This window comes from Vulpes lagopus, chromosome 4 (genome assembly GCF_018345385.1).
Source record: "Vulpes lagopus strain Blue_001 chromosome 4, ASM1834538v1, whole genome shotgun sequence".
Classification (NCBI taxonomy): Eukaryota; Metazoa; Chordata; class Mammalia; order Carnivora; family Canidae; genus Vulpes; species Vulpes lagopus.
The window spans coordinates 43,950,668-43,978,242 of NC_054827.1; the positions used below are offsets into that span (position 1 = coordinate 43,950,668).

The 27,575-nt window shown below is 43.5% G+C and overlaps 1 protein-coding gene and 1 pseudogene across 10 annotated transcripts in view; both read left to right on the top strand.

Annotated features, from left to right (window-relative positions):
• PRKAG2 (protein kinase AMP-activated non-catalytic subunit gamma 2) overlaps window positions 1-3,997 on the top strand; it is a 268,736-nt gene extending 264,739 nt beyond the window's left edge. For all 10 annotated transcript variants that reach the window (XM_041753787.1, XM_041753785.1, XM_041753786.1 and 7 more), the window contains one exon: window positions 2,866-3,997. In XM_041753787.1, coding sequence (XP_041609721.1) covers window positions 2,866-2,897 — 32 coding nt within the window. In that variant the 3' untranslated portion in view covers window positions 2,898-3,997. The remainder of the gene's footprint in view (window positions 1-2,865) is intronic.
• Window positions 3,998-12,180: 8,183 nt separating this feature from the next.
• Window positions 12,181-13,265, top strand: LOC121488713 (annotated as a pseudogene).
• The last annotated feature ends 14,310 nt before the right edge of the window (window positions 13,266-27,575 follow it).

The window sequence follows — 27,575 nt, forward strand, 5'->3', positions numbered from 1 at the left end:
ACCCTTGGGGAGCTGCACTGCTGGGTGAGTGTTTACAGACTAATTGGTAAGAAGCACTTTTAGCACTTTTAGCACGAATAAAAGGTACCACCAGAGGTTATTCTTTTCCACAGCTGATGGCCACGGTCTTCCGTTAAGGATACTGAGTTGCTGTAATAAGAGTTTCTTTAGAAGTAGCTGCTGGAAGAACTTAGGCTGTCCAAACGAACCTAAGTATATGCACACATGTCACTAATGAGTACATAGTCTGATGGCAGGAGCTACTGCTTTTTTAGCTCCTTATTTTTATAGACCACTAATCTCTTTCAAAAATTTTCTTGTGCCTGAAGATAAAATAGAAGCTGCTGTGAGGAGAAATGTGGTAGCATTCCTACCAACCCGTTTGGAAATACGCCAGCCAGATATGAGTAGTTGTGAATGTGCAAATATCCATAAATATGTTTATTGCTTTTTTAAACATTTTTATGAGTATGTACAGGTGCACCTCAGAGATACTGTGGGTTTGGTTCCATTTGCAAGAAAGCGAATATTGCAATAAAGTGGGCCCAAGGAATTTTAAAACTAGAACCTACACGCCTTCATCGAAAGACACTTTATTGCTGAAACCCGCTGACCGCCATCTGAGCTTTCAGCGAGTCCTGATCTTTCTGCTGGTGGAGGGTCTTGGCGCCGCCGGGGGCTGACCCATCAGGGTGGTGGGCGCTGGAGGCCGGGCGGCTGTGTCTCGTTTTATTCCTTAAAACAAGCCAACCGTGCAGTTTGCCGCATCAATGGCTCTCCCGGCACGAACGGTTTCTCTGCAGCCGGCGGTGCTGCTCGGTGGCACTGCACCCCCCGGAGAGCCGCCTTCAGAACAGTCCGGCCTCGGGCCCGCGGGGCTCCACCAGCTAAGCTGCTGTCCTGTTCCCAATCCTTGGTTGTCGTTTCAACTGTCTTCACGGTGTGTCCACCAGGAAGAGGCCAACTCGGGAAACCACTTTCTTGGCTCGTCCCTGAGAAGCACCTGCTCGTCCGTTCACGTTTGGTGCTGAGCTCGCGGCCGTTCAGTCCCTCGGCTCCACTCCTCGTCTGGTTCTCTCGCTGTTTCTTCGTTGCTTTATTTCAAGAACACAGGCACAGTAGACTTAGCATCATCCTTAAGGACCCTGAGATTTTCAAAATGGTCACCGAGCACCAGCTTCAGCCTCGTCACCAGCTGCACTAGCCCCTCACGGGAGGGTCAGCCTGGCCTTGGAAGCCTTGGAGCCGGCACTGACCTCTCCTCTCCAGCTGTGAAAGTCCTAGCTGGCAGCTTCTTCCAGTAGAACCTGTTTCATCTACACTGAAAATGTGGTGTTCAGTGCAGCACCCTCATTGGTTATCTTAGCTAGGTCTTCTGGAAAACCTGCTGCTTCACATTGCACTTCTGTGTCGTGGAGGTGGCTGCTTTCCTTACACCTCCCTAACCAGCCTCCCAGCCTCAGACTTTCCTTCTGCAGCCTCCTCCCCTCTCAGCTGTCCTAGAACTGAAGGGAGTCAGGGCCTTGCTCTAGATTAGGCTTTGGCCTAAGGAACGTGTGTGATCTCCTGCTGTGATCTCCTGTCGGAACCACTGCCACTTTCTCCACACCAGCAGTAAGGCTGTTGCTCTTTCCTATCATTCATGTGTTCACTGGAGTAGCACTTTTTTTTTTTAAGTTGATTTAAGTAATCTTCTACACCCAGTGTGGGGCTCAAACTAATGACCCCAGGACCAAAGGTCGCTCTTCCTACTGAGCCAGCCAGGTGCCCCTGCAGTAGCACTTCTAATTTCCTTCAAGAATGTTTCCTTTAAAAAAAAAAAAAAAATGTTTCCTTTCATACAATTTGGCTCACTGTTTGGTAAAAGAGGCCTGGCTTTCCACATGGCTCACACCAAACTTAATCACTTCTAGCTTTTGATATAAACTAAAAGATGTGCAACTGACTGTTCTTTTCACTTGAACATTTAGGGGCCACTATAGGGTTGTTAACTGAGGGAGGCCCAGGGAAAGGGAGAGAGATGGGTAGCAGCTAGTCAGTGGAGCACTCAGAACACACACATTTATTAAGCTGCTCTCTTATATGTGTGTGGTTCGTGGTGACAACAAACAACCACAATAGTAACATCAGAGATCACTGAGGGGCAGCCTGGGTGGTTCAGTTGGTCAAGCTCAGGTCTTGATCTCATGGGTGGTGGGATCAGGTCCGGCGTCAGGTTCCTTTTTTTTTTTTTTTTTTTTAATTTTTATTTTATTTATTTATGATAGGCACACAGTGAGAGAAAGAGAGAGAGGCAGAGACATAGGCAGAGGGAGAAGCAGGCTCCATGCACCGGGAGCCCGACGTGGGATTCGATCCCGGGTCTCCAGGATCACGCCCTGGGCCAAAGGCAGGCGCTAAACCGCTGCGCCACCCAGGGATCCCCCGGCGTCAGGTTCCATGCTCAGCAAGGATTCTACTTGAAAGCTTCCCTCTGCCCCTCCGCTCTCTTCCCCTTGCCTCTTTCTCTCTCTCAAGATTCAAAAAAAAAAAAAAAAAAAAAAAAAAGTCACTGATTACTGTAACAGGTATAATAATGAAAAAGCTTGAAACGCTGTGAGAATTCCCAGAATGTGACAGAGGCACAGAACAAATGTTTCAGAAGTTGGGCTGCTGTGACTGCAGGTGGGGGTGAGGAGCTTGGAGCCACCTGCTCGTTTCCCATCCCCACCTCCAACACCTAGAACATTCTCCTAAGGCACTGCAGAACCCAGGGAAGACCACCAAGGAGGAGGCGGAGCACCACTCCTGCTGGGTGTAGGTCAGGCCCAGCTGCAACATATTTTTACGTTGCTTTGACACTTTCATTTCTCCATCTACCAACAGGTGCCAAACAGAAGGAGGCAGAAACAGAATGACCACTGTGAGTGGAGCAGCCCTTGGAGGAGAACTTAAACAGATTCGGGGTCACGCTTTGCCTCATGAACACGGACCGTGACAGAGACAGTAAAATGGCTAAGAATGTATATCAGGGTTTAGTGATGGGTATTTTTTCCAGTGATATTGAAACTGAGCATAAGAAACAGAGTTTATGTGTTTGAAGATTCAGGCTTGCGTTAAAGACTGTTTTCAGACGTTTGTCTGAACGATTTCAAATGCTGTATGTTATTAAAGTGCACTGTGTCCTGAAATTCTTATTACTTTTCATTTCAAAGAATTCACTGGTCTGTAACAGGTAATATGACATAAGGCGAGTGCATGGCCTATTCAGACCTAGTGCCTTATGTCAGAACACGCGATATGTCACCATTGCGGCCCGTGGCAGCTGGAGCCACACGGTGCTGGGGCGTGAGCGTCTTTGGACCTTTACCAAATCAGTTTGTTTCCATTAGATTTGTCGAACAGTTGTGATTTGGATATAAATAATTACTTTATAAAACTTTAACGACAGTTTTATGTTTAAGTGTCTGTTCTGAACTATAATATAAACAAAACTGCTTTACAACAGCTTTATTTATTTCTACTTTCATGCAGTTTTTTACACATTGTGGTGGGTAAGCTTCACCACACCCATCAATAAACCATTGGTTGTTATTTTTAAATGGCAAATTTCTCATTTAAGTTTGGATCTGGAAAGGACAGGACTTCTCAAATAGCCACTGTTAGGTTTTAAAGGGTGAAGTTTCTGAAAAGCACGTGTGGAGAGCTGTTCTGTGAGACTGAAACCAGGCAGCGGGTGTGAGGAAACAAAAGTGCCGGGAAGATGTCTATTTTTTTCTTGTGTATTGAAATGTAAAATCATAATGTTTGTATGATTGCTGATGCGATTGTTTTTGTAAATTTTATTGTGGCATATACAGTATTGTCATATGATTGAAAAGAAACGCAACGTTTCCTAATGTAAGTGCTCTGAAAATGTCGACACTGTATATATAGGAGTATAGTTTGATTTTTTTTTGTTTGTTTGGGGTTTTTTTTTTTTTTGGCAGATTGAAAAATTAAAATAAATCTTACTATCGACCATTTTGTTAAAGTTATTTAAAACACCATGTATTTCAACACACATTAATTAAAAACCTATATGCTGTTTCCCACTTAGATGTTTCTCCCCAAATGAAGGAAAATATGAATTCGCATTTTCCTGTTTCCATCATCAGAAAAGAAGAACCCTTAATGACTTGATTCATAAACCTTATCACTCTCCATTATTAAATAGAACATATTTAATTAAAAATCGATGTGCACATTTTCTTGTGCCCAGCCATCAACTTCTTTTATTTCCTACTAGGACAAATAGAGAGCATATGAGTCTGTTTCCCCAGAGAAACAACTATGGTTGTGACTCAGGTAATAGTTGGGAGAAAAGGAAAAAAGGCACAAAGCTACCAAACACAGTGTTGCAACTCAAAACATCTGTTTGCCATCCAGCCCGGGTCTGTGTAGCACACACGCGTGGGGAATACGCCGTGAGCAGGTGTATTCTGTATGTATGTGTTCAGAAAACAACTTGGGGCCATTTACAAAGCAATGTGTTAACCCTTTCTCCCTGCACACCTGCAAGCCTTCGGTGCATCAGCTTGAGTGGAATGGCCACTTCTCAGACAAAGGGCTGCTCTCTGGGAGGCTTTTCCAGCTAGCGATAAAAAACTGGGTTCTAGTGAGTGTCCTCTCGGTGAAACGTGGCACTTCAGCTAGATGCAGAAAGGATTCTACAGGAAAAGCTTCAGCTTGGGAGAAAGCACCTCACCGGCTGAGCCTGCAGCTCCCTTCTCTCCCAGGGCTCACAAGCAGGCGACCCTGGCCCAAGGGGCTCCCTGTGGCACCAGCTCTGCCCACCCCACTGGGGCCTTCACACTGTGGGGGAGCTCACCGCGCCCCAAGGCTCCTGAACCAATGAGTGACAAAAGCAAGAGCAGATCGTTCCACACATGGAGGGCATCCGTTGTTTTACGTCCCAAATCTCTAAGAAAATTTAACAGGCTTATTGACCCGATAACCCTTTTTGATTCTCCTGCAGAAATCCTTCCAGAGAGGGAAGCCCATACTGCAAGTCAGAGCAGTGTTTCCGACGCCTGCGTGTGCAGACACACTCCTCTTAAACCACTGGTTCACCAGGAGAGATTTGGGACCCTAGGGGACATGTGGCAAAGTGGAGACCTTTTTGGTTGTCACCACTAGAGGTGAGGAGATGGGTGTGCACTGGCCTCTGGTGGGTGGAGGCTACAGAGGATGCCCTCCCCCACCCCATGACATACAGTATCCAGCTCAATATGTAAGTAGTGAGGTTAGACACTTTGCCCTAAACAATTAGAATCTTCTGGGTATTTTGGTTACATTTGCTACTTCCTTACTGGATCCATCTGTCTTTGGGGAAAAAACATTCAGCAGGCAGCCTTTCTGGGAAGGGAGACAAAATAATCCACAGGTAGATTCCACAGGATTTACTTCCAAAGCTCTTTGATCAAAAAGAGAATTTTGCTTTGCATAATAGCACTCTCGGGAGAAAATTGCAACCCATGGGGAAATACTTGAAAAGTAAGTTTCACTGTCATTTTCATAAGGAAATCTAGAACAGGTTCCACATGTTTTTCACATAAAATTCCTGATAAAACTGGCATAGTTGTAAGTCTACGTAAGGAGCATGCTTAAGACACATTCATAGGAAACCCCTAAAATCCCCTCACATTGTGGATATAGCCCGATCTTACTTCTTGGACTTAACACACTACACAGAATGTACCTTAGATGCCGACCAGACCGAGGACATGGTACGATTATCACTTGGCTCTCAAAGATCCTGAAGATCCTTCCTATGGGGAGGTCGGAGAAAAGCCAGGTACCTACTTCCTTCTAGACACTTGCGTGCTGGCAACGCTGCGGACCCCCACCTCCAAGGGACTCGAAGATGCGAACCGGAAGGCTTGCAGAAACACTGCTCTGACCAAGAATGGGCTTCCCTCTCCCGAAATCCCACATCACAATCACCTGCTCTCTTTTGAGACCAGAGCCTAAGGGGCACCTGCTTCCGGTAGCTAGAGATGCAGGATTGGTCCCACGCATCACAGTCAGGAGCTCCTGGCCCCTCCCAGTGCTCCAGGCCAATGGGAGAGTCCCCACCACGACAGTTCCAGCACGCAGGAAACACCGCTACAGGTCACTGGTGCCCATTTGCCACAGGCCGAGAGCCACCTCCCATATGCCAGCCACCCTTCCTCCCACCCCAGGGACAAGTGCTCTGACCTCCTCCAGGCACAGAAGCTTTCCCTCCCAGCCCAGCGCACATGCCTGTGCCCGAAGGCCCAGGTTCCTCCCTTCCTTCATACCTCCTCCAAACTGTGTATTTGAGGCGCAGGAGACTGAAGAAATGGCCCAAAGCCAAGCCTTGGGCTGCTTGTGGCCACAGGCTCAGCTCTAAAGACCCAGTGGGACCTCCAACTGCCACCAGGCGGCCTGACGACCTGGAGGTCGGCATGGATCTGAGGACGGAGAGCTCCCCCTGCCCGTGGCACAGGCGCACCCGAGGCCCTCTCCAGTGTGGCAGCCCTCTGAATATGCTCCCTGGCCAACGAGGCCACCCGGGCTGTGGTGTCACCTCCCTTCTGGCCACAAGGCCTCCGCATGGCCTGGCCGGGGGGGATGGGGAGAGGGCCGCCCTCAGGAACCAGAACCTCTCTTCCTCTCATCTCCCTGCTTAGAAACCAGCAGGGGCCTCTCAGTGGGGACCAGGCCCCCGCCGCCCTCTCCACCCGCACGCCCCCCGGCCAGGCCTTGCCCACCTGCCCACCGGCCTGACTGGTCCCCACCTCCCTTCCCACCTGCAGATGTTCAGCTGCTCTCTCCAGGCCCGAGTCACACGCCGCGGCACCACGGAGGCCCCCAGGACTCCCAGGACTCTCCACGGCCCGTTCCACCCTGCTCCTTCCTGGACAGCGGACGGTGGCGCCGAGGGTCAAATGCATTTCTCAGCACTGCCGTGCACACCAGGAAACTGCTGGAAAATCCCCTTCCTGGCCTGGCCCTTCCCTGGGCACTGTTAAAGAGATGGACAAATGCGTGCGTGCGCGCGTCCTGTTACCTGTAAGGCTTCTCCCTGAGCGCTGGAGGGCCCCAAGTGTTAGTGGCTGGCGTTGTCCTCACCGTGTCCCTCAACTGGCTCCTACTCATCCGCACACTCTTACTCGGGCTCATCTCTGGGCCGGAGGGGTGCGTCGTGAACGTCTGTCCAATGTTTGATGATGAGTAGTTGGACAAGGCCAGGACATCAACGAAGATCGAAGATCGTGAGGCTGGTGACGTGCCCAATCACCCGAACCTGTTCCCCTAAGTGGCCAGGGGACCTGCTAAAGGTGAAGAGACGCCACAGAACACGGAGCGTCCTCCAGAAATTCAGGGGCGGCCGTCTCCACCTTAAGCCTTAATATTTGAGTTCTGACACAGGGATTCCAGAAGACAAGACAATGCTGAAGGCAGGCTCTGGAGGGCGAGCACCCTGCTCCTGTTCTAACGAGGGGCCGTGCACACCCATGGTCTCAAGGTCTCGGGGCGGGGGGGGGGGTGTGCGGCGGGGCTGCCCCAGGTGGTTGGGGTGCCAGGGGCTGCCAGGCAGAGCATGAACAGCACGAGGGACAAGCTCCCTCCCCTGGGGAGGAGAATGGAGAAAAAGCAACACCGGCTCCAGGGAGCTGGGAGTGGATAAGAGCAGAGCGACATGCACCAAGACAGCCCCTTACCCCCAGAGAAGGAGCAGAGGATCAGATGAGCTCATCCCTGAACTTCTTAAAATCCAGAAGCAGCCATTCCATGATATTTTGAGAATTCCCATGTACTGTCTGTTTTGCATCTTGTCTCCTTTATAACAGCTGAAATAATTTCCAGAAACTTCCAAAAAAAAAAAAAAAAAACAGTGCCATTTGAGGAACAGCCTTTGGGATAACTCCCAATCAGAAGTGGCAGGAGGGGGAATCCCTGGGTGGCTCAGCGGTTTAGCGCCTGCCTTTGGCCCAAGGCGCGAGCGATCCTGGAGTCCCAGGAGTCCCAGGATCGAGTCCTGCATCGGGCTCCCAGCGTGAAGCCTGCTTCTCCCTCCTCCTGTGTCTCTGCCTCTCTCTCTCTCTCTCTCTCTCTCTCTCTCTCTCTCTCTATGTCTATCATAAGTAAATAAATAAATACATCTTTATAAAAAAAAAAAAAGTGGCAGGAGGAAGGAGGGGGCAGGTGGGTGGTCCCTGGTCGGGAGATTGCCAGGAAACCAGCCTGGAATGGCAAAATCCCTGTTACTTCTCAGGACCCCATCAAAGAGAAGACTTGTCTATGTGGATCAATTGGAATTCAATATTAATTTATTTAGCAACTACTTTGCTGTGCACCAAGCATCTACCATGGGCCTTCTGGGCACTATCCATGGGGTCTGGGCCATGTCTGCCAACATGACAGACCTCTCCCCTCGGGAGCTTACACTCTAGTGTGCAAGCAGAAAAAAGTAGAGCAACATCACAGAATTTTAAGTTCCAGCTATTTCCTCTTCCCAGAACGGCCCCCCGGCCCCCACCCCAGACTTCAGCTCAGCCACCTCCCTCACCACCTTCAAATCTCGCTGAGATCTCACCTTCTGGATAAGGCCTATCTTGCCCACATTCTATTAATAATTACTAGCGCTACAAATAACAACAAAGCACAGGAAAAGAAGGGGGAAGGAGAAGCTATAAACTATTGAGTGCTTTTCCTGCCAGGCACTCTCCGGGGCCGGCACACGTGGTCTCAGATCCTCACACAGCATCTGAAGTAGTCGGTGTCGGCACAGAAGTGGAAACCTGGGGACGCCTGGGTGGCTCAGTGGTTGAGCATCTGCCTTTGGCTCAGGTTGTGATCCCAGGTTCCTGGGATCATCCCTCCGGGGAGTCTGCTTCTCCCTCTGCCTATGTCTCTGCCTATCTCTGTGTTTCTCTCATGAATAGATAAAATATTTTAGGGAAAAAAAAAAAGTGGTAACCTGGCCAAGCTGGTACCACTTGGAATTTGAGGACTTTGGGACTTGATAACAGGCCTCCTTCCAAAGCCCATGCTCTTAACCCCAGTTCTAAACAGCTACTGTGGGTTGAGTTGTGTTCCCAAAAAAGATTTGCTGAAGTCTTCACCCCCAGTGCCTGGGAACGTGGCCTTAACTGGAAACAGGGTCGCTGCAGATGTGATCAAGCTCAGTGAGGTCACACTGGAGTAGGGAGGGCCCTTCTCCAACAACTGTGTCCCTATAAGGAGAGGACACACCAGGAGAAGGCCCTGTGACAAGAGCAGACTGGTTGGTGTGACAAAGCTAGGTACTGAGGAGGTGCTTGAAATGTTCCATAATAAAAAGAGGTTTTAAAAACTTTACAAAACATTTTTTACAGAAGTAAGCCATTTGCTTTCTTTTTAAAAATAACTTTGTCTTAACATAGACACAAAATCAAAGTTCACGAAAGGAAGGGCGCCTGGGTGGCTCAGTTGGTTAAGCATCATGACTTTCGGCTCAGGTCATGATCTCAGGGTCCTGGAACCGAGTTCCACATCAGACTCCCCGCTCAGCAGACAGTCTGCTTCTCCCTCTGCCCCTCCCCCCGCTTGTGTGTGCTCTCTCAAATAAATAAATTAAATAAATAAATGAAAAATGAAATATACAAAAGGAAAGATACAACAGAAAATAAAAAGCAGACATGAGGTTTCTCAAATGGCGACAGAGGTTCATCTTCTGGTACCCTGAAACCATTTGCTAGAAATAGGGCACGCTACTATTATTAGCACATTGAAAGGAAAGTTGTCTTCAAAAGTAACCATATAATAGACTGCAAACATCTTAACACACTTAGTGATGAATAATTAAGATTTGTTCATTATACTTGTGCACCTGATGGTTCTATTTATCATACTATAAATTAGTTGACCCAAATGCTATTTTTTGAAATAAGCTTTTTTAAGAACTGTAAACAGTTTTTAAAAGAGAACAGTGTGTACTTTCTTCTATTATTTGCAAATTGCCTGGAGGAAGAGTGGTCCCCACCTCTGTTGGTGAAGCTGATAGTGTGAGCCAGTGGGGAGCACAGCCTGCAGCGCAGGGAAGTGACAGGTCGGCCTCCCCATAGAAGTGTCCTCCATCCTCCGCATCTTTGAACCCTCCTGTAGACTCGGTTTTCAGGAGACAGTCACTGAGTCAAGGAACACTGACCTGGGGGGCAGCCCTGCTCCCCCTAACCTCTCGCTCAGGTCCCTGTGAGGTACCAACCCCCCCAGGAGCCCCTCACCATCCATTCCTCCGGCTGCCCGGCCTCCTCATCCTGACTCCACTGTCCATGCCAGACACTACCAATCCCCACCCTTGTCCTCCAGGAAAGCGCCCCCACCCCCCGCCAGCCCCCACCCTGGGCACCTCTCCATCCTGCATGGCCCTGACTGATCCCTACCCTGACAACCCCCCAGGGCCTTGCCACCCCTCCCTATAGGGCCCTGGGGGGCCCCCAGCTGTCACTTCTTCATGTGTTTAGTCTTCCATCATCTACCATTAATTCATCTTCAAATTCTTTGCAAGAAACGCTAGTCTCCTCACCCTAAGTTCAAAATCATGAGGTAACCCATCTATTCCCATTTTCTTTTTTTTTTTTTTTAAGATTTATTTATTTATGATAGAGAGAGAGAGAGAGAGAGAGGCAGAGACACTGCTGAGCCACCCAGGGATCCCCTGTTCCCATTTTCTTAAAGGTATCACTCGTGAGCCTTGCTGTCCTCCTGTGTCCATCAGCACTAATGACTTCTAGACCTGCTGCCCGGCCACATGCTTGTCGATTTCATTCTTTCAAAAACCAGCATTTTACTTTGTTAATATTTGTTTTCTGTACCTTTCACTTCAGCTCTTTATTTTTCCTTCTTTCTGCTTTCCTTCAGTTTATTACTTTCTTCTCCTAACTTCTTAAATGGGTCATTAAGCTCAGCAATGTTCAGCCTTTTTTGTTGTTGTTGTTCTAATGTAAGCATTTAAGGTTAACTTTTTCCCTTTTATGGCATCCCATATACTTCCATTTGTAGCATTTTTACTGTCAGCTTAAACAGTTTCTAAATTTATTATTTCTTGTTGACCCATGAATTATGCAGAAGTATATCTCCTACCTTCCAAATGGATAGCGTTCTCTATGTTCTGTTATTGATTTCTAACTTGATTGCATTGTGGTCAGAGAATGTGGTCAATAGGAGTTCTTGGAAATGTGTTGATGCTTGCTTTATGACCCTCTACATGCTCAATATCCATAAATGGCTTATCCCCATCTGAAAGAATGTGTATCCCTTTTCATTTGTTGAGACCATCCATCCTTACTGATTGTTAAAGATGATTTCACCTGGGTCACCTGGGTGGCTCAGTGGTTGAGCATCTGCCTTTGGCTCAGGTAGTGATCCTGGGGTCCGGGGATCAAGTCCCCCAATGGGCTCTCTGCAGGAAGCTTGCTTCTCCCTCTGCCTCTATGTCTCTCATGAATAAATAAAATATTTAAAAATAAAAATAAGGGAAGCCAGGTGACTCAGCGGTTTAGTGCCTGCCTTCGGCCCAGGGTGTGATCCCAGAGAGTCCCATGTCGGGCTCCCTGCATGGAGCCTGCTTCTCCCTCTGCCTGTGTCTCTCTCTCTCTGTCTGTGTGTCTTTCATGAATAAATAAATAAAATCTTTAAAAAAGTAAATAAAAATAAATAAATAAAATAAAAATAAAATGATTTCACCAATCAACTACTAAAAGGTATTAAGGTATCTTATATGATTTCAATTTCTCTTTGCAATTCTGTCAAGTTTTGCCCAACATATTTTTGCATAAACAAATGTTACTGGTCATGTAAAAGTTTAGAACTGTAATATGTTCCCGGTGCACAAAACCTTTCATCATCATTTAGAGATTCTCTGTCCACAGAGAATCCACATAAAAACCTATTTTGGAAAAAAATTTAAAAAAATTTTTTTAAGATTTTATATATTTATTCATGACAGACACACAGAGAGAGGCAGAGACGCAGGCAGAGGGAGAAGCAGGCTCCATGCAGGGAGCCCAATGTGGGACTCGATCCTGGGACTCCAGGATCATGCCCTGGGCTAAACGCAGACACTAAACCACTGAGCCACCCAGGGATCCTCCGGAAAAAAATTAAAAATTTAAAAAATAAAACTATTTTGGGTCGGGCGATTTGAACGAGATGAAGGTGGGACCGAAGCCGGGCACAGGCAGTGGACACGGTCCTGCTGAGAGCCGAAGTCCATCACCAGTGATAACCTAAGTCAACATGACACGCTGGCCTGCATCAATGAATCTTTGCAGCTAAATCTGACAAAGATCGAACAGTTGTGCTCAGGGGCTGCCTATTGTCAGTTTATGAATATGCTTTTCCCTGGCTCCATTGCCTTGAAGAAAGTGAAAATTCCAGGCTAAACTAGAGCATGAACACATCCAGAATTTCACAATACTACAAGCAGGATTTAAGAGAATGGGTGTTGACAAAATAATTCCTGTGGACAAATTAGTAAAGGGAAAGTTTCAGGACAATTTTTAATTTGTTCAATGGTTCAAGAAGTTTTTTTGATGCAAGCTATAATGGAAAAGACTATGACACTGTAGCTGCCAGACAAAGTCAAGAAACTGCAGTGGGCAGCCCGGGTGGCTCAGCGGTTTAGTGCCACCTTCAGCCCAGGGCCTGACCTGGAGACCTGGGATCGAGTCCCGTGTCGGGCTCCCAGCATGGAGCCTGCTTCTCCCTCTGCCTGTGTCTCTGCCTCTCTCTCTCTCTCTCTCTCTCTCTCTCTCTCTCTCTGCCTCTCATGAATAAATAAATAAAATCTTAAAAAAAATAAAAATAAAAATAAAAATAAACTGCAGTGGCTCCCTCCCTTGTTGCTCCAGCTCTGAACAAACCAAAGAAACCTCTTGGCTCCTACAGTGCAGCTCCACAGAGGCCCACTGCAACCCCTAAGACTAGCCTGGGTATGGTGCAAAAGAAGCCTGGTGTGGGCAACGAGGACGACAAAGCAGCTGAATTGATGCAGCAGGTCAATGTATTGAAACTTTACCGTTGAAGACTTGGAGAAAGAGAGAGAGGTCTACTTTGGAAAGCTAAGAAACATTGAATTGATTTGCCAGGAGAATGAAGGGGAAAACAATCCTGTAGTGCAGAGGATCATGGATATTCTCTATGCCACAGATAAAGGCTTTGTGATACCTGATGAAGGGGGCCCCAGGAGGAACAAGAAAAGTATTAAAAGCCTGGACCAGCAGAGCAACATCTGAATTCTTCACTCCAAATCATGTGCTTAACTGTAAAATACCCCCTTTTATTATTCTTAGAGGACTCACGGGTTTCTTTTCATGAGCAAATAGTACCTCTTCTAAAAGTGCACTTTGCAGAAGTTCCACCCCTTTTCCAATGAGTTTGAGTTAGGAGCTTTTCCCCTGGAGCAGAGTAATATTAACATCTAGCTGGGTCACCTGGGGAACAGAGAGGCTGACCATGGGGCTCACCGTGTGGACGCTGGTAACACTGCTGGAGAAGGTGCTTTTATGTCATACACTGAGGTGGAGTCCTCAGTAGAGAAATGTAAAGACTGATTTGAATTTTAAGCTAATGTGAAATCTTGGCAGAGAATGAAGGCCTTAAGAGTATTTAAAATATGCTTCCGGGCAGCCCAGGTGGCTCAGCGGTTTAGCGCCGCCTTCAGCCCAGGGCAGGATCCTGGAGACCCCCAATCGAGTCCCACTTCAGGCTCCCTGCATGGAGTCTGCTTCTCCCTCTGCCTGTGTCTCTACCTCATTCTCTCTCTGTGTGTGTGTCTCTCACGAATAAATAAATAAAATCTTAAAAAAAAGAAAAAGAAAAACCTTTAAAACAATAAATAAGTGAAATATGCTTCCATGTTTCAAAATATAAAATATAACCATGATAGGAAAACAAATTTAAAAAAATTAAAACTATTTTGTTTTATGTCAATGAAGCTTCACAGAGTTTCTATTGGCTGGTATTTGGTTTATCCTTTTCCCAATTTTATTTTCAATTTTTCTGTATAATTTCATGAGTTCTTACAACCAGAGGGACTTAAAACCTGGAATTTTAAAAATCAGCAGGTTCTGCTCTGAGCCAGGAGGGCAAAAGGAAATGGAGTCCCCTCCCTTAAAGACAGAGCACAACAACAACCCAGGAGATACAGCAGAGAGGCAGTTTGAAAAACACCTGGGGCATACCAGAGGGAGAGTTTCCCTCCTCTCAGAGATCACTGGGGGGAACTCCTCCAGAAACAGAGGAGCTGGCTGGGCACCATTTCCATCCCCTATGCCCCTAACATAAACACATGGCTACCTGCAGGAACAAGCACAGCACCAACACTTGCTACCTTACTTGCTAATAGCACAGTCCTGGTCTACCTCCCCAGGCCATGCTATGGCAGATCTGCCCCAGGCCATGCTATGGCAGAACTACCTCAGTCCTGGCCTTAGGAGGCCAGACCCTATGAGGCCTGGCACTATGGGTCCCTCCCCCAGAAGACCAGTGACTGGCAAATCTTGCTAACACCACACCTTTCCCATCCCAGCTTGCTTTGCTGAGTCACCCCCTTCAACCAGGCTGGCCTCAGTTCCACTAGTGACAGGTACCCTCTTGCAGAGGACCTACACACAAACCTTGAAAACACTGTGCATCTCACCCCCACACATATTGCAGATCCATTCCCTCCAATATGCTCTTGGCCAAGGTCCCTCCAAAGCAGTAGCACAAGCCTGGCAGTGTGTAAGCAGCTCCAACAGAGACCAGCACGACTCCAAAAGAACTCCTGTCCCGGGGAGAGGGAAAGATAACCACACACACCAGTCAAACTGTGGGGGCCATACCCACCAAGGAAAGCTTCTCAGGGGCCAACACAGGGAAAGCATGGGGCATTTTGGTGGTATTGCATCTTGCAAACACCTGGTCTGACTTAACTCAAACCTCAGGTGGCCCCAGAGCAGCCCAATAACACCACAGGAACCAAACACTGCCCATAACAGGCAAGGTGAGCCACTGCAAATGACTAAACACAGCTCAAACACACAGCAGGGTGCATGCAACACACATAGGAGACACTCCTAAAGCACCAGGTCCTGGTGAATGTGAAACACTGCACTGTAGGGCACAACAGGTCTTGTCCAGAAGGCCATTACTTTCAAAAGCAAGAGACAGAGCAGCCTGGGTGGCTCAGCAGTTTAGCACTGCCTTTGGCCCAAGATGTGATCCTGGAGACTTGGGATCAAGTCCTATGTCAGGCTCTCTGTGTGGAGCCTGCTTCTCCCTCTGCCTGTGTCTTTGCCTCTCTCTCTGTGTGTGTCTCTCCTGAATAAATAAGTAAAATCTTAAAAAAAAAATAAAAACAAGAGACATAGCTGACTTTCCTAACACATAGAAACAGACACAGAGTTAGATAAAATGAAGAGACAGAGGAATATGTCCCAAAGAAAGAATATGTCCCACCTCAGTGTGACACTCAACAAAGAGAACCAATGAGAAATGAAGAACACAAGAAATAAATTTAAAATGAACTAGATGGGAATAAATAGTAGATGAGAGGAAGCAGAAGAACAAATCAATGACCTGGAGGACAGAGTAATGGAATGTAATCAAGCTGATCAGGTGAGAGAAAAAAAAGTTAAGCAAAATGAGAATAGACTTAGGGAACTCAGCAACACCATCAAGCATAATAGCATTCACATTATAGAAATCCCAGAAGGAAAAGACAGAGGAAAGGGAGCAGCAAAATTACTTGAGGAAATAATAGCTGAAAATTTCTCAAGTCTAAGGAAGGAAGCAGTATTCTAGATCCAAGGGGCAAAGAGATCCCCCAGCAAAATCAACCCAAGGTGGTCCACACCAAGACACATAGAAATTAAAGTGGCAAAAAATAGTGATAAAGAGAAATGTTTAAAAGCATCAAGACAGGGGAATCCCTGGGTGGCTCAGCGGTTTAGCACCTGCCTTCAGCCCAGAGCATGATCCTGGAGTCTCAGGATCAAGTCCCACACCAAGCTCCCTACATGGAGCCTGCTTCTCCTTCTGTCTGTGTCTCTGCCTCTCTCTCTCTCTCATTCTCTCTCTCTCATGAATAAATAAATTTTTAAAAGTCTTTTTTAAAAAAAATGATCAAGAGAAAAGAAAGCAGTTACATGCAAGGAAAATCCCATAAGGCTGTCAGCTGATTTCTCAGCAGAAACTTTTCAGGCCAGAAGAAAGCGGCATGCTATATTCAACATAATGAAAGACAAAATCTGCAGCCAAGAATACTCTATTCCAGCAAGGATGGAAGAAGGATAAAGAAGGAATAGGAGAGATAAGGAATTTCCCCAACAAACAAAAGTTAAAGAAATTCAGGACTACTGAACAAGCACTATAAGAAATGTTAAAGGGGACTCTCTGAGTGGAAAAGAAAGACCATAAGTATGAGTAAAGAAAATAGGAAACACAAAAGCAGTAAAATTATGTATATCTATAAAAATCAGGGATCCCTGGGTGGCGCAGCGGTTTGGCACCTGCCTTTGGCCCAGGGCATGATCCTGGAGACCCGGGATCGAATCCCACGTCGGGCTCTCAGTGCATGGAGCCTACTTCTCCCTCTGCCTGTGTCTCTGCCTCTCTCTCTCTCTCTCTCTCTCTCTCTCTCTGTGTGACTATCATAAATAAATAAAAATTTAAAAAAATCAGTCAAGGGACTCACTAAATAAAAGGATATAAACTATGCCACCATATACCTAATATATGGGGTTCATGCTTAAGCAACTATCAACTTAATATAGGCTACTATATGCAGATGTCATATACAAACCAAATCAAAAGCATGCAAAAAAATCAAAAGAAATCCAAGTATATCATTCAAGTATGCCAACCAATCATGAGGGGGAAATGCAAGGAAAGAAAGGAAGGGAAAAACTATTAAAACAACCATTAGACCAAAAACCACCACCACCACCACCACCATAAGTAACAAACTGGCAATAAATAATTATCTATCAGTAATTACTTTGAATGAAAATGAACTAAAACTCCAACCAAAAGGCATAAGGTGACAAAATGGATAAAACAAACAAACAAACAAACAAGGGGATCCCTGGGTGGCTCAGCGGTTTAGTGCCTGCCTCTGGCCCAGGGCATGATCCTGGAGTCCCAGGATTGAGTCCCATGTCGGGCTCCCTGCATGGAGCCTGCTTCTCCCTCTGCCTGTGTCTCTGCCTCTCTCTCTCTCTCTCTCTCTCTCTCTGTATGTATGTCTCTCATGAATATATAAATGAAATCTTAAAAAAAAAAAGTGAGGGGACAGAAAAGCATTTATCATGCAAAGAGATGTGAAAAGAAAGCCAGGGTAGCAATACTTATATTGATCAAAATAAATTTTAAAACAAACACCATAAGAAGAGACAAGGACACTATAGAATCATAAGGAGGATAATCAACAAAAAGAACAACTGTAAATATTTATGCACTCAACATGGGAGCACCAAATATATAAAGCAGTTACTAACAAACATAAGAAAGTAATCGATAGTAATACAATAATAGTATGACACTTTAACTCCTCACTTACATCAATGGACAAATCATCAAAATGGAAAATCAACAAGGAAACAGTTGCTTTGAGTGACACATTGGACCAGATGGATTTAACAGACATATTCAGAACATTCCATCCTAAAACAGCAGAACAGACATTCTTTCCAAGTGCACATCCAACATTCTCTGGAACAGACCAATATTAGGCCACAGAACAAATCCCAACAAATTCAAAGACTGAAGTCATATCATGCATCCTCTCTGACCACAGTGCTATGAAACTAGAAATTAACCACAAGAAAAAAACTGGAAAGAGCAGAAATACATGAAGGTTAATTAATATGTTACCAAACAATGAATGGGTCAACCAAGAAATCAAATAGGAAATTAAAAAATACATGAAGACATGAAAATAGGGGTGTCTGTGGCTTAGTCAGTTAAGTGTCTGACTTCAGCTCAAGTCATGATCCCACGGTCCTGGGATAGAGCCCCATGTCAGGCTTCTGCTTCTCCCTCTCCTGCTGTTGCAGCTCCCCCTGCTTATGCTAGTTCATTCTCTCTGTCTCTCTCTGTCAAATGAATGAATGAAAATCTTTAAAAAATAGACGTAAAACATAAAAATCCAAAATCTTTGGGATACAGCAAAAGCTGTTTTACGAGGAAAGTTTACAGCAACAGGCCTACCTCAAGGAGAAAAATTTCAAATAAACAACCTAAGCTTATACCCAAAGGAGCTAGAAAAAGTACAAATAAAACCCAAAACCAATAGAAGGAAGGAAGCAAAAATTAGATCAGAAATAAAATAGAAACTAAAAAAAAAAAAAAACCAGAATGATTAAGAAACCAGGAACTGATTTCTTTTTGCTTTTTTTTTTTAAAGATTTTATTTATTTATTCATGAGAGACAGAGAGAACGAGAGAGGCAGAGACACAGAGGGAGCAGTGGTTCATGCAGGGAGCCTGACGTGGGACTCGATCCCGAGTCTCCAGGATCATGCCCTGGGCTGAAGGTGGCGCTAAACCACTGAGCCACCCGGGCAGCCCAGGAACTGATTTCTGAAAAAAATCAACAATACTGATAAACCTTTAGCCAGACTCATAAAAAAGAGAGAAAGAGAAAGAACTCAAAATCAGAAATGAAAGAGGAGAAATAACAACCAACACCTCAGAAACACAAAAGATTGTAAGAGAATATTATGAAAAATTATATGCTAACAAATTGGACAACCTAGAACAAATGGATAAATTCCTAGAAACATGTGACCTCCAAAAACTGAATCAAGAAGACACAGAAAATTTGAACAGACCAATTATCAGCAATGAACTTGAATTAGTAATCAAAAAATTCCCCAAAAACAAGTATCCGGAACCAAGCAGCTTCACAGGTGAATTCTACGAAACATTTAAAGACGACCTAATACCTATTCTTCTCAAACTATTCCAAAAATAAAGATGAAGAAAAACTTCCAAATTCCTTCTGTAGGCCAGCATTACCCTGATACCAAAATCAGAGAAAGACACCATAAAAAAAGAGAACTATAGGCCAGTATCTCTGGTGAACATACATGCAAAAATCTTCAACAAAATAATACCAAATTGAATCCAACAATACATTTTTAAAAAATCATTCAGTACAATCAAGTGGGATTTATTCCCAGGATGCAAGGGTGGTTCAACATTTGCAAATTAATCAAAGTGATACATTATATCAATAAGAGAAAAGATAAAAACCATACAATAGTTTCAAGAGATACAGGAAAAGAACTTGACAAAGTATAACATCCATTCATGATAAAAACAAAGTAGGTTTAGAGGGAATATGCCTCCATATAGCAAAGGCCACATCTGAAAAACACACAGCCCACATCATACTCAATGGTGAAAAGCTGAGAGTTTTTCCTCTAAGGTCAGGAACAAGACAACGATGTCTACTCTCACCACTTTTATTCAATATAGACCTAAAGTCCTACTGTCCACAGCTATCAGTCAAGAAAAAAAGAATAAAAGACACCCAAATTGGTAAGGAAGAAGTAAAAATTTCATGATTTGCAGATGGCATGATATTCTATAGAAAACTTTAAAGACTCCACAAAAAAAACTACTAGAATTGATTAATGCTTCAGTAAGAACACAGCGTACAGAAATCTGTTGAATTTCTATATGTTAATAATGAAGCAAAAAATGAAGAAAGAGAAATGAAGAAAATAATCCCACTTATAATTGCACCCCCCAAAAAATAAAATACCTAGGAATAAACTTAACCAAGGAGGTGAAAGGCCTGTACTCTGAAAACTATAAAACACTGATGAAAGAAACTAAAGACAACACAAACAAATAGACATTCCATGCTCATGAATTGGAAGAACAAATATTGTTAAAATGTCCATTCTAGGGATACCTGGATGGCTCAGCAGTTGAGCGTCTGCCTTTGGCCCAGGGCACGATCCTGGAGTCCCAGGATCGAGTCCCATGTTGGGCTCCCTGCATGGAGCCTGCTTTTCCCTCTGCCTGTGTCTCTGCCTCTCTCTCTCTGTGTCTCTCATGAATAAATAAAATCTTTAAAAAGAAATGTTCATTCTACTCAAAGCAATCTACCAATTTAATGCAATCCTTATCAAAATACCAACAGCATTTTTCACAGAACTAGAACAACCCTAAAATTTCTATGGAGCCACAAAAGATTCCAAATAGCCAAAGCAATCTTAAAAAGGAAAACCAAAGCTGTAGGTATCAAAATTCTAGATTTCAAGTTATATTACAAAGCTGTAGTGATGAAAGCAGTATGGTTCTGGCACAAAAAAAGACATAGATCAATAGAATAGAAAACCCAGAAATAAACTCACAATTATATTTTCAATTAATCTTTGATAGAAGGGGAAAGAATTTGCAACAGGAAAATGTCTCTTCAACAAACAGTCTTGGGAGTACTGGACATTTATATGCAAGAGAATGAAATAAGACCACTTTCATACACTATACACAAAAATAAACTCAAAATGGACTAAGGACCTAAATGTGAGATCTGAAACCATAAAAATCCTAGAAGATGGCACAGGCAGTACTTTCTCTGATATTGGCCACAGCAACATCTTTCTAGATATGTCTCTAAAGCAAGAGAAACAAAAACAAACTATTAGAACTATATCAAAATAAAAAGCTTCTGCACTGGGATCCCTGGGTGGCTCAGCGGTTTAGCACCTGCCTTTGGCCCAGGGCATGATCCTGGAGTCCCGGGATCGAGTCCCACATCAGGCTCCCTGCATGGAGCCTGCTTCTCCATCTGCCTCTCTCTCTCTCTCTCTCATTCTCTCATGAATAAATAAATAAAATCTTAAAAAAAAAAAAAAGCTTCTGCACAGCATAGAAAACAAGCAACAAAACTAAAAGACAACCAACTGAATCGGAGAAGATATTTGCAAATGATGTATCTAATAAAGGGTTAGTATCTGAAATATTTACTATTTTTTAAAGATTTTATTTATTTATTCATGAGAGACAGAGAGAACGAGAGAGGCAGAGACACAGAGGGAGCAGTGGTTCATGCAGGGAGCCTGACGTGGGACTCGATCCCGAGTCTCCAGGATCATGCCCTGGGCTGAAGGTGGCGCTAAACCACTGAGCCACCCGGCAGCCCAGGAACTGATTTCTGAAAAAATCAACAATACTGATAAACCTTTAGCCAGACTCATAAAAAGAGAGAAAGAGAAAGAACTCAAAATCAGAATGAAAGAGGAGAAATAACAACCAACACCTCAGAAACACAAAAGATTGTAAGAGAATATTATGAAAAATTATATGCTAACAAATTGGACAACCTAGAACAAATGGATAAATTCCTAGAAACATGTGACCTCCAAAAACTGAATCAAGAAGACACAGAAATTTGAACAGACCAATTATCAGCAATGAACTTGAATTAGTAATCAAAAAATTCCCAAAAACAAGTATCCGGAACCAAGCAGCTTCACAGGTGAATTCTACGAAACATTTAAAGACGACCTAATACCTATTCTTCTCAAACTATTCCAAAAATAAAGATGAAGAAAAACTTCCAAATTCCTTCTGTAGGCCAGCATTACCCTGATACCAAAATCAGAGAAAGACACCATAAAAAAGAGAACTATAGGCCAGTATCTCTGGTGAACATACATGCAAAAATCTTCAACAAAATAATACCAAATTGAATCCAACAATACATTTTTAAAAAATCATTCAGTACAATCAAGTGGGATTTATTCCCAGGATGCAAGGGTGGTTCAACATTTGCAAATTAATCAAAGTGATACATTATATCAATAAGAGAAAAGATAAAAACCATACAATAGTTTCAAGAGATACAGGAAAAGAACTTGACAAAGTATAACATCCATTCATGATAAAAACAAAGTAGGTTTAGAGGGAATATGCCTCCATATAGCAAAGGCCACATCTGAAAAACACACAGCCCACATCATACTCAATGGTGAAAAGCTGAGAGTTTTTCCTCTAAGGTCAGGAACAAGACAACGATGTCTACTCTCACCACTTTTATTCAATATAGACCTAAAGTCCTACTGTCCACAGCTATCAGTCAAGAAAAAAAGAATAAAAGACACCCAAATTGGTAAGGAAGAAGTAAAAATTTCATGATTTGCAGATGGCATGATATTCTATAGAAAACTTTAAAGACTCCACAAAAAAAACTACTAGAATTGATTAATGCTTCAGTAAGAACACAGCGTACAGAAATCTGTTGAATTTCTATATGTTAATAATGAAGCAAAAAATGAAGAAAGAGAAATGAAGAAAATAATCCCACTTATAATTGCACCCCCCCAAAAATAAAATACCTAGGAATAAACTTAACCAAGGAGGTGAAAGGCCTGTACTCTGAAAACTATAAAACACTGATGAAAGAAACTAAAGACAACACAAACAAATAGACATTCCATGCTCATGAATTGGAAGAACAAATATTGTTAAAATGTCCATTCTAGGGATACCTGGATGGCTCAGCAGTTGAGCGTCTGCCTTTGGCCCAGGGCACGATCCTGGAGTCCCAGGATCGAGTCCCATGTTGGGCTCCCTGCATGGAGCCTGCTTTTCCCTCTGCCTGTGTCTCTGCCTCTCTCTCTCTGTGTCTCTCATGAATAAATAAAATCTTTAAAAAGAAATGTTCATTCTACTCAAAGCAATCTACCAATTTAATGCAATCCTTATCAAAATACCAACAGCATTTTTCACAGAACTAGAACAACCCTAAAATTTCTATGGAGCCACAAAAGATTCCAAATAGCCAAAGCAATCTTAAAAAGGAAAACCAAAGCTGTAGGTATCAAAATTCTAGATTTCAAGTTATATTACAAAGCTGTAGTGATGAAAGCAGTATGGTTCTGGCACAAAAAAAGACATAGATCAATAGAATAGAAAACCCAGAAATAAACTCACAATTATATTTTCAATTAATCTTTGATAGAAGGGGAAAGAATTTGCAACAGGAAAATGTCTCTTCAACAAACAGTCTTGGGAGTACTGGACATTTATATGCAAGAGAATGAAATAAGACCACTTTCATACACTATACACAAAAATAAACTCAAAATGGACTAAGGACCTAAATGTGAGATCTGAAACCATAAAAATCCTAGAAGATGGCACAGGCAGTACTTTCTCTGATATTGGCCACAGCAACATCTTTCTAGATATGTCTCTAAAGCAAGAGAAACAAAAACAAACTATTAGAACTATATCAAAATAAAAAGCTTCTGCACTGGGATCCCTGGGTGGCTCAGCGGTTTAGCACCTGCCTTTGGCCCAGGGCATGATCCTGGAGTCCCGGGATCGAGTCCCACATCAGGCTCCCTGCATGGAGCCTGCTTCTCCATCTGCCTCTCTCTCTCTCTCTCTCTCATTCTCTCATGAATAAATAAATAAAATCTTAAAAAAAAAAAAAGCTTCTGCACAGCATAGAAAACAAGCAACAAAACTAAAAGACAACCAACTGAATCGGAGAAGATATTTGCAAATGATGTATCTAATAAAGGGTTAGTATCTGAAATATTTACTATTTTTTAAAGATTTTATTTATTTATTCATGAGAGACACAGTGAGAGAGAGAGAGAGGCAGAGACACAGGTAGAGGGAGAAGCAGGCTCCATGCAGGGAGCCCAATGTGGGACTCTATCCCCGGTCTCCAGGATCACGCCCCAGGCTGAAGGTGGCACTAAACTGCTGGGCCACAGGGGCTGCCCGTATCTGAAATATTTAAAGAACTTATACAACTTAACACCAATAATAATAATAATAATAATAATAATAATAATAATCCCATTAAAAATGGGCAGAAGACATGATCAGACATTTCTCCAAAGAAGACATACAGATGACCAAGAGACACATGAATAGATGCTTAACATCAATCATCAGGGAAATGCAAATCAAAACTTCAATGGGCTATCACCTCACACCTGTCAGAATGACTAAAATACAAAACACAAGAAATAAGTGTCAGCAAGGATGTGGAGAAAGAGGAACACTCATGCACTGTTGGTGGGAACACAAACTGGTGCAGCCACTGTGGAAAACAGTATGGAGTTTTCTCAAAAAGTTAAAAATATAACTATCATATGATCCAGTAATCTCACTACTGGGTATTTACCCAAAGAATACAAAAACACTAAATCAAAAGGATATACGTACCCCTATGTTTATTGCAGCATTACTTACAATAGCAAAATTATGGAAGCAGCCCAAGTGTCCACTGATGGATGAACAGACAAGAAACATGTGGTATCTACAATGGAATATTCAGCTATAAAAAGAGTGAAATATTGCCATTTATAACAATGTGAGTGGAGCTAGAGAGTATAACACTAACTGAAATAAGTCAGAAAAATATAAATGCCATATGATTTCACTCACATGTGGAATGTAAGAAACAAAACAAATGAACAAAAAGAGACAAAATGAAAAGAGAGAGAGAGAGAGAAAGAGACTAACCAAAAAAACTTAACTATAGAGAATAAGAGGATGTTTACCAGAAGGGAGAGAGGAGGGGGGATAAGTGAAATAGGTGAAGGGGATTGGGAGGACACTTATTCTGGGGTACCTGAGTGGCTTAGTTGGTTGAGCTTCAGATTCTTGATTTTGACTCAGGTCATGATCTCAGAGCTGTGAGATTGAACTCCGTGTCAGACTCCATGCTGCACTCCATGCTTTAAGATTCTCTCTCTCGGGATCCCTGGGTGGCGCAGCGGTTTGGCGCCTGCCTTTGGCCCAGGGCGCGATCCTGGAGATCTGGGATCGAATCCCACGTCGGGCTCCCGGTGCATGGAGCCTGCTTCTCCCTCTGCCTCTCTCTCTCACTGTGTTCCTATCATAAATAAAAAAAAAAAAAAAGATTCTCTCTCTCCCTTCCCCTCTGCCTCTGCCACCCCCTTGTGCTCTCTTAAGAAAAAAAAAAGAAACTTATCTTGATGAGCACTAATATATAGAATTGTTGAATCACTATATTGTACATCTGAAACTAATTTAACAGTGTATATTAACTATACTGGAATTAACTTTTTTAATTAAAAGAATCAATACATTGAAAAAAGCTTTGTTAGGGACACTAGGGTGGCTCAGCACTTGAGCGTCTGCCTTTGGCTCAGGGCGTTGATTCCAAGATGCAGGATCGATTCCCCCACATAGGGCTCCTTGCAGGGAGCCTGCTTCTCCCTAGGCCTGTGTCTCTGCCTCTCTCTCTCTATCATGAATAAATAAATAAAATCTTTTTAAAAATAAAATAAAACAATAAAAAAACTTTAAATTGTTTCATGTATTTGGTGAAAGAGAAAAGTATGACTACATAACACTAGCACTAATTGGTCCAGCAGCTAGCATGTAATTCTATTCTTTGCTCTTTGGAATAGAAATTTTAAACATTTTGTTTTTTATTTTTTTAAATGTTTCAATACATTGAAAAAAGCTTTGTTAGGGACACTAGGGTGGCTCAGCACTTGAGCGTCTGCCTTTGGCTCAGGGCGTTGATTCCAAGATGCAGGATCGATTCCCCCACATAGGGCTCCTTGCAGGAGCCTGCTTCTCCCTCTGCCTGTGTCTCTGCCTCTCTTTCTCTCTCTCTGTGGGTCTCTCATGAATAAATAAATAAAAAAAAAAAAAAAAAAAAGAAACTTATCTTGATGAGCACTAATATATAGAATTGTTGAATCACTATATTGTACATCTGAAACTAATTTAACAGTGTATATTAACTATACTGGAATTAACTTTTTTAATTAAAAGAATCAATACATTGAAAAAAGCTTTGTTAGGGACACTAGGGTGGCTCAGCACTTGAGCGTCTGCCTTTGGCTCAGGGCGTTGATTCCAAGATGCAGGATCGATTCCCCCACATAGGGCTCCTTGCAGGGAGCCTGCTTCTCCCTCTGCCTGTGTCTCTGCCTCTCTTTCTAGACCCTTTCTAACTAAGACATAAACATTTAGAAGCCTAAATGAGAGTGCCAGTAGAGCATCATCTGAGGAAATCTGGATTAAATTGGCCATTTCTCAGAGATAATCTGAATTAAATTGGAAACTATCTGCCGATCTCATTTAGCATCACAATCTAACAATGTGGGAGGTCCGCTTTACCAGTTTATGAACTCACTCTGCTTCCAGAAGAAGTATTGTATTGGGTTCAAGTTACATCTAGCTAGCAGTTGCTAGAAATAACCTTTGCAAGGGGAGGTGCTGAGCTCTTCTGTAAGTGGGAGTGACAGCTTTCCTACTAGGGAAAGAGGAGCAGAGTGGGTCTTATACAGAACCCATACTGATGGTCCTCAACTTAATGACTTCTGGGCATGGGGGAAGTGTGGGGGGTGGGGTGGCATAGAGGTCCTAGAATAGGGTCTGCCAGCAGTAGAGGAACTTAGCCAGAGGCTCTATGAAGCAGAGCAGCCTTAGAACCACGTGGTGTCCCAAATCTGGGAAGGTTTGACTACAGGAGGAGAGTGAAGAGCATGAACACAGCAATTGCACCAAGAAGAGAATTAGCAGGGCAGCCCTGGTGGCTCAGCAGTTTGGCGTCGCCTTCAGCCCAGGGCGTGATCCTGGAGACCCGGGATCAAGTCCCATGTCGGGCTCCCTACATGGAGCCTGCTTCTCCCTCTGCCTGTGTCTCTGCCTCTCTTTCTCTCTCTCTGTGGGTCTCTCATGAATAAATAAATAAAAAATAAATAAATAAAAAAGATAGAAAGCACAAAATCACAGTGGTTAGCAATACAGGTGCTAATGTCAGACTCCTGGCATCTCAGCCTGCACTTGATGCAATCTATCAGGCTGACAGTCCTAAACCTGTTTTCTGTTTGTTAACTGAAGATACTAAATCATGCCTATCCTCATAGAGCTGGTATAAGGATTAGTTGAGATTAATGCATATAATGTGGTTGGAACCAAGTAAAAGCTCCATAAGTTATTATCATAGATCATGATACAGTCAGTCATGCCATGGAATACTACATAGAGTTACACTGGAGATGGGTGCATATTTGCCAAAGATACATAAATGGTATGGACAGTATTTCATTTTTTTAGCCTATAAGTATATGGACATGTGATTAGAAGAAATTCTAGAAACGCACTATGCCTAAGTGCTGATAGTAATCACCTCTGGATAATGGATTTTCAAGAGTTTCATTTATTTTCTTTTTTTTTTTTTTTAATTTTTAGAGAGAGTGCATGCACATGAGTGGTGGGGCAGAGGAAGAGAGAGAGAACACTAAGCAGGCTCCATGTCCAACGCAGAACCCAACATGAGGCTTGACCTCACAACCCTGAGATCATGACCTGAGCTGACATCATGCCCAGGTGCTTAACCAACTGAGCCACCCAGGCACCCCCAAGAGTTTCATTACTATTTCTTCTACCACGTTAATAAACAATAAGAAATCTGCAACCCAGAAGAGGGTCCTCATGCAACCATGCTGGTACCCTAATCTCAGACTTCCAGCCTCCAGAAATGCAAGATATAAATCTGTTTTTGTAAACCACAAAATCTGTTTTTGTTTTAGTTTTAG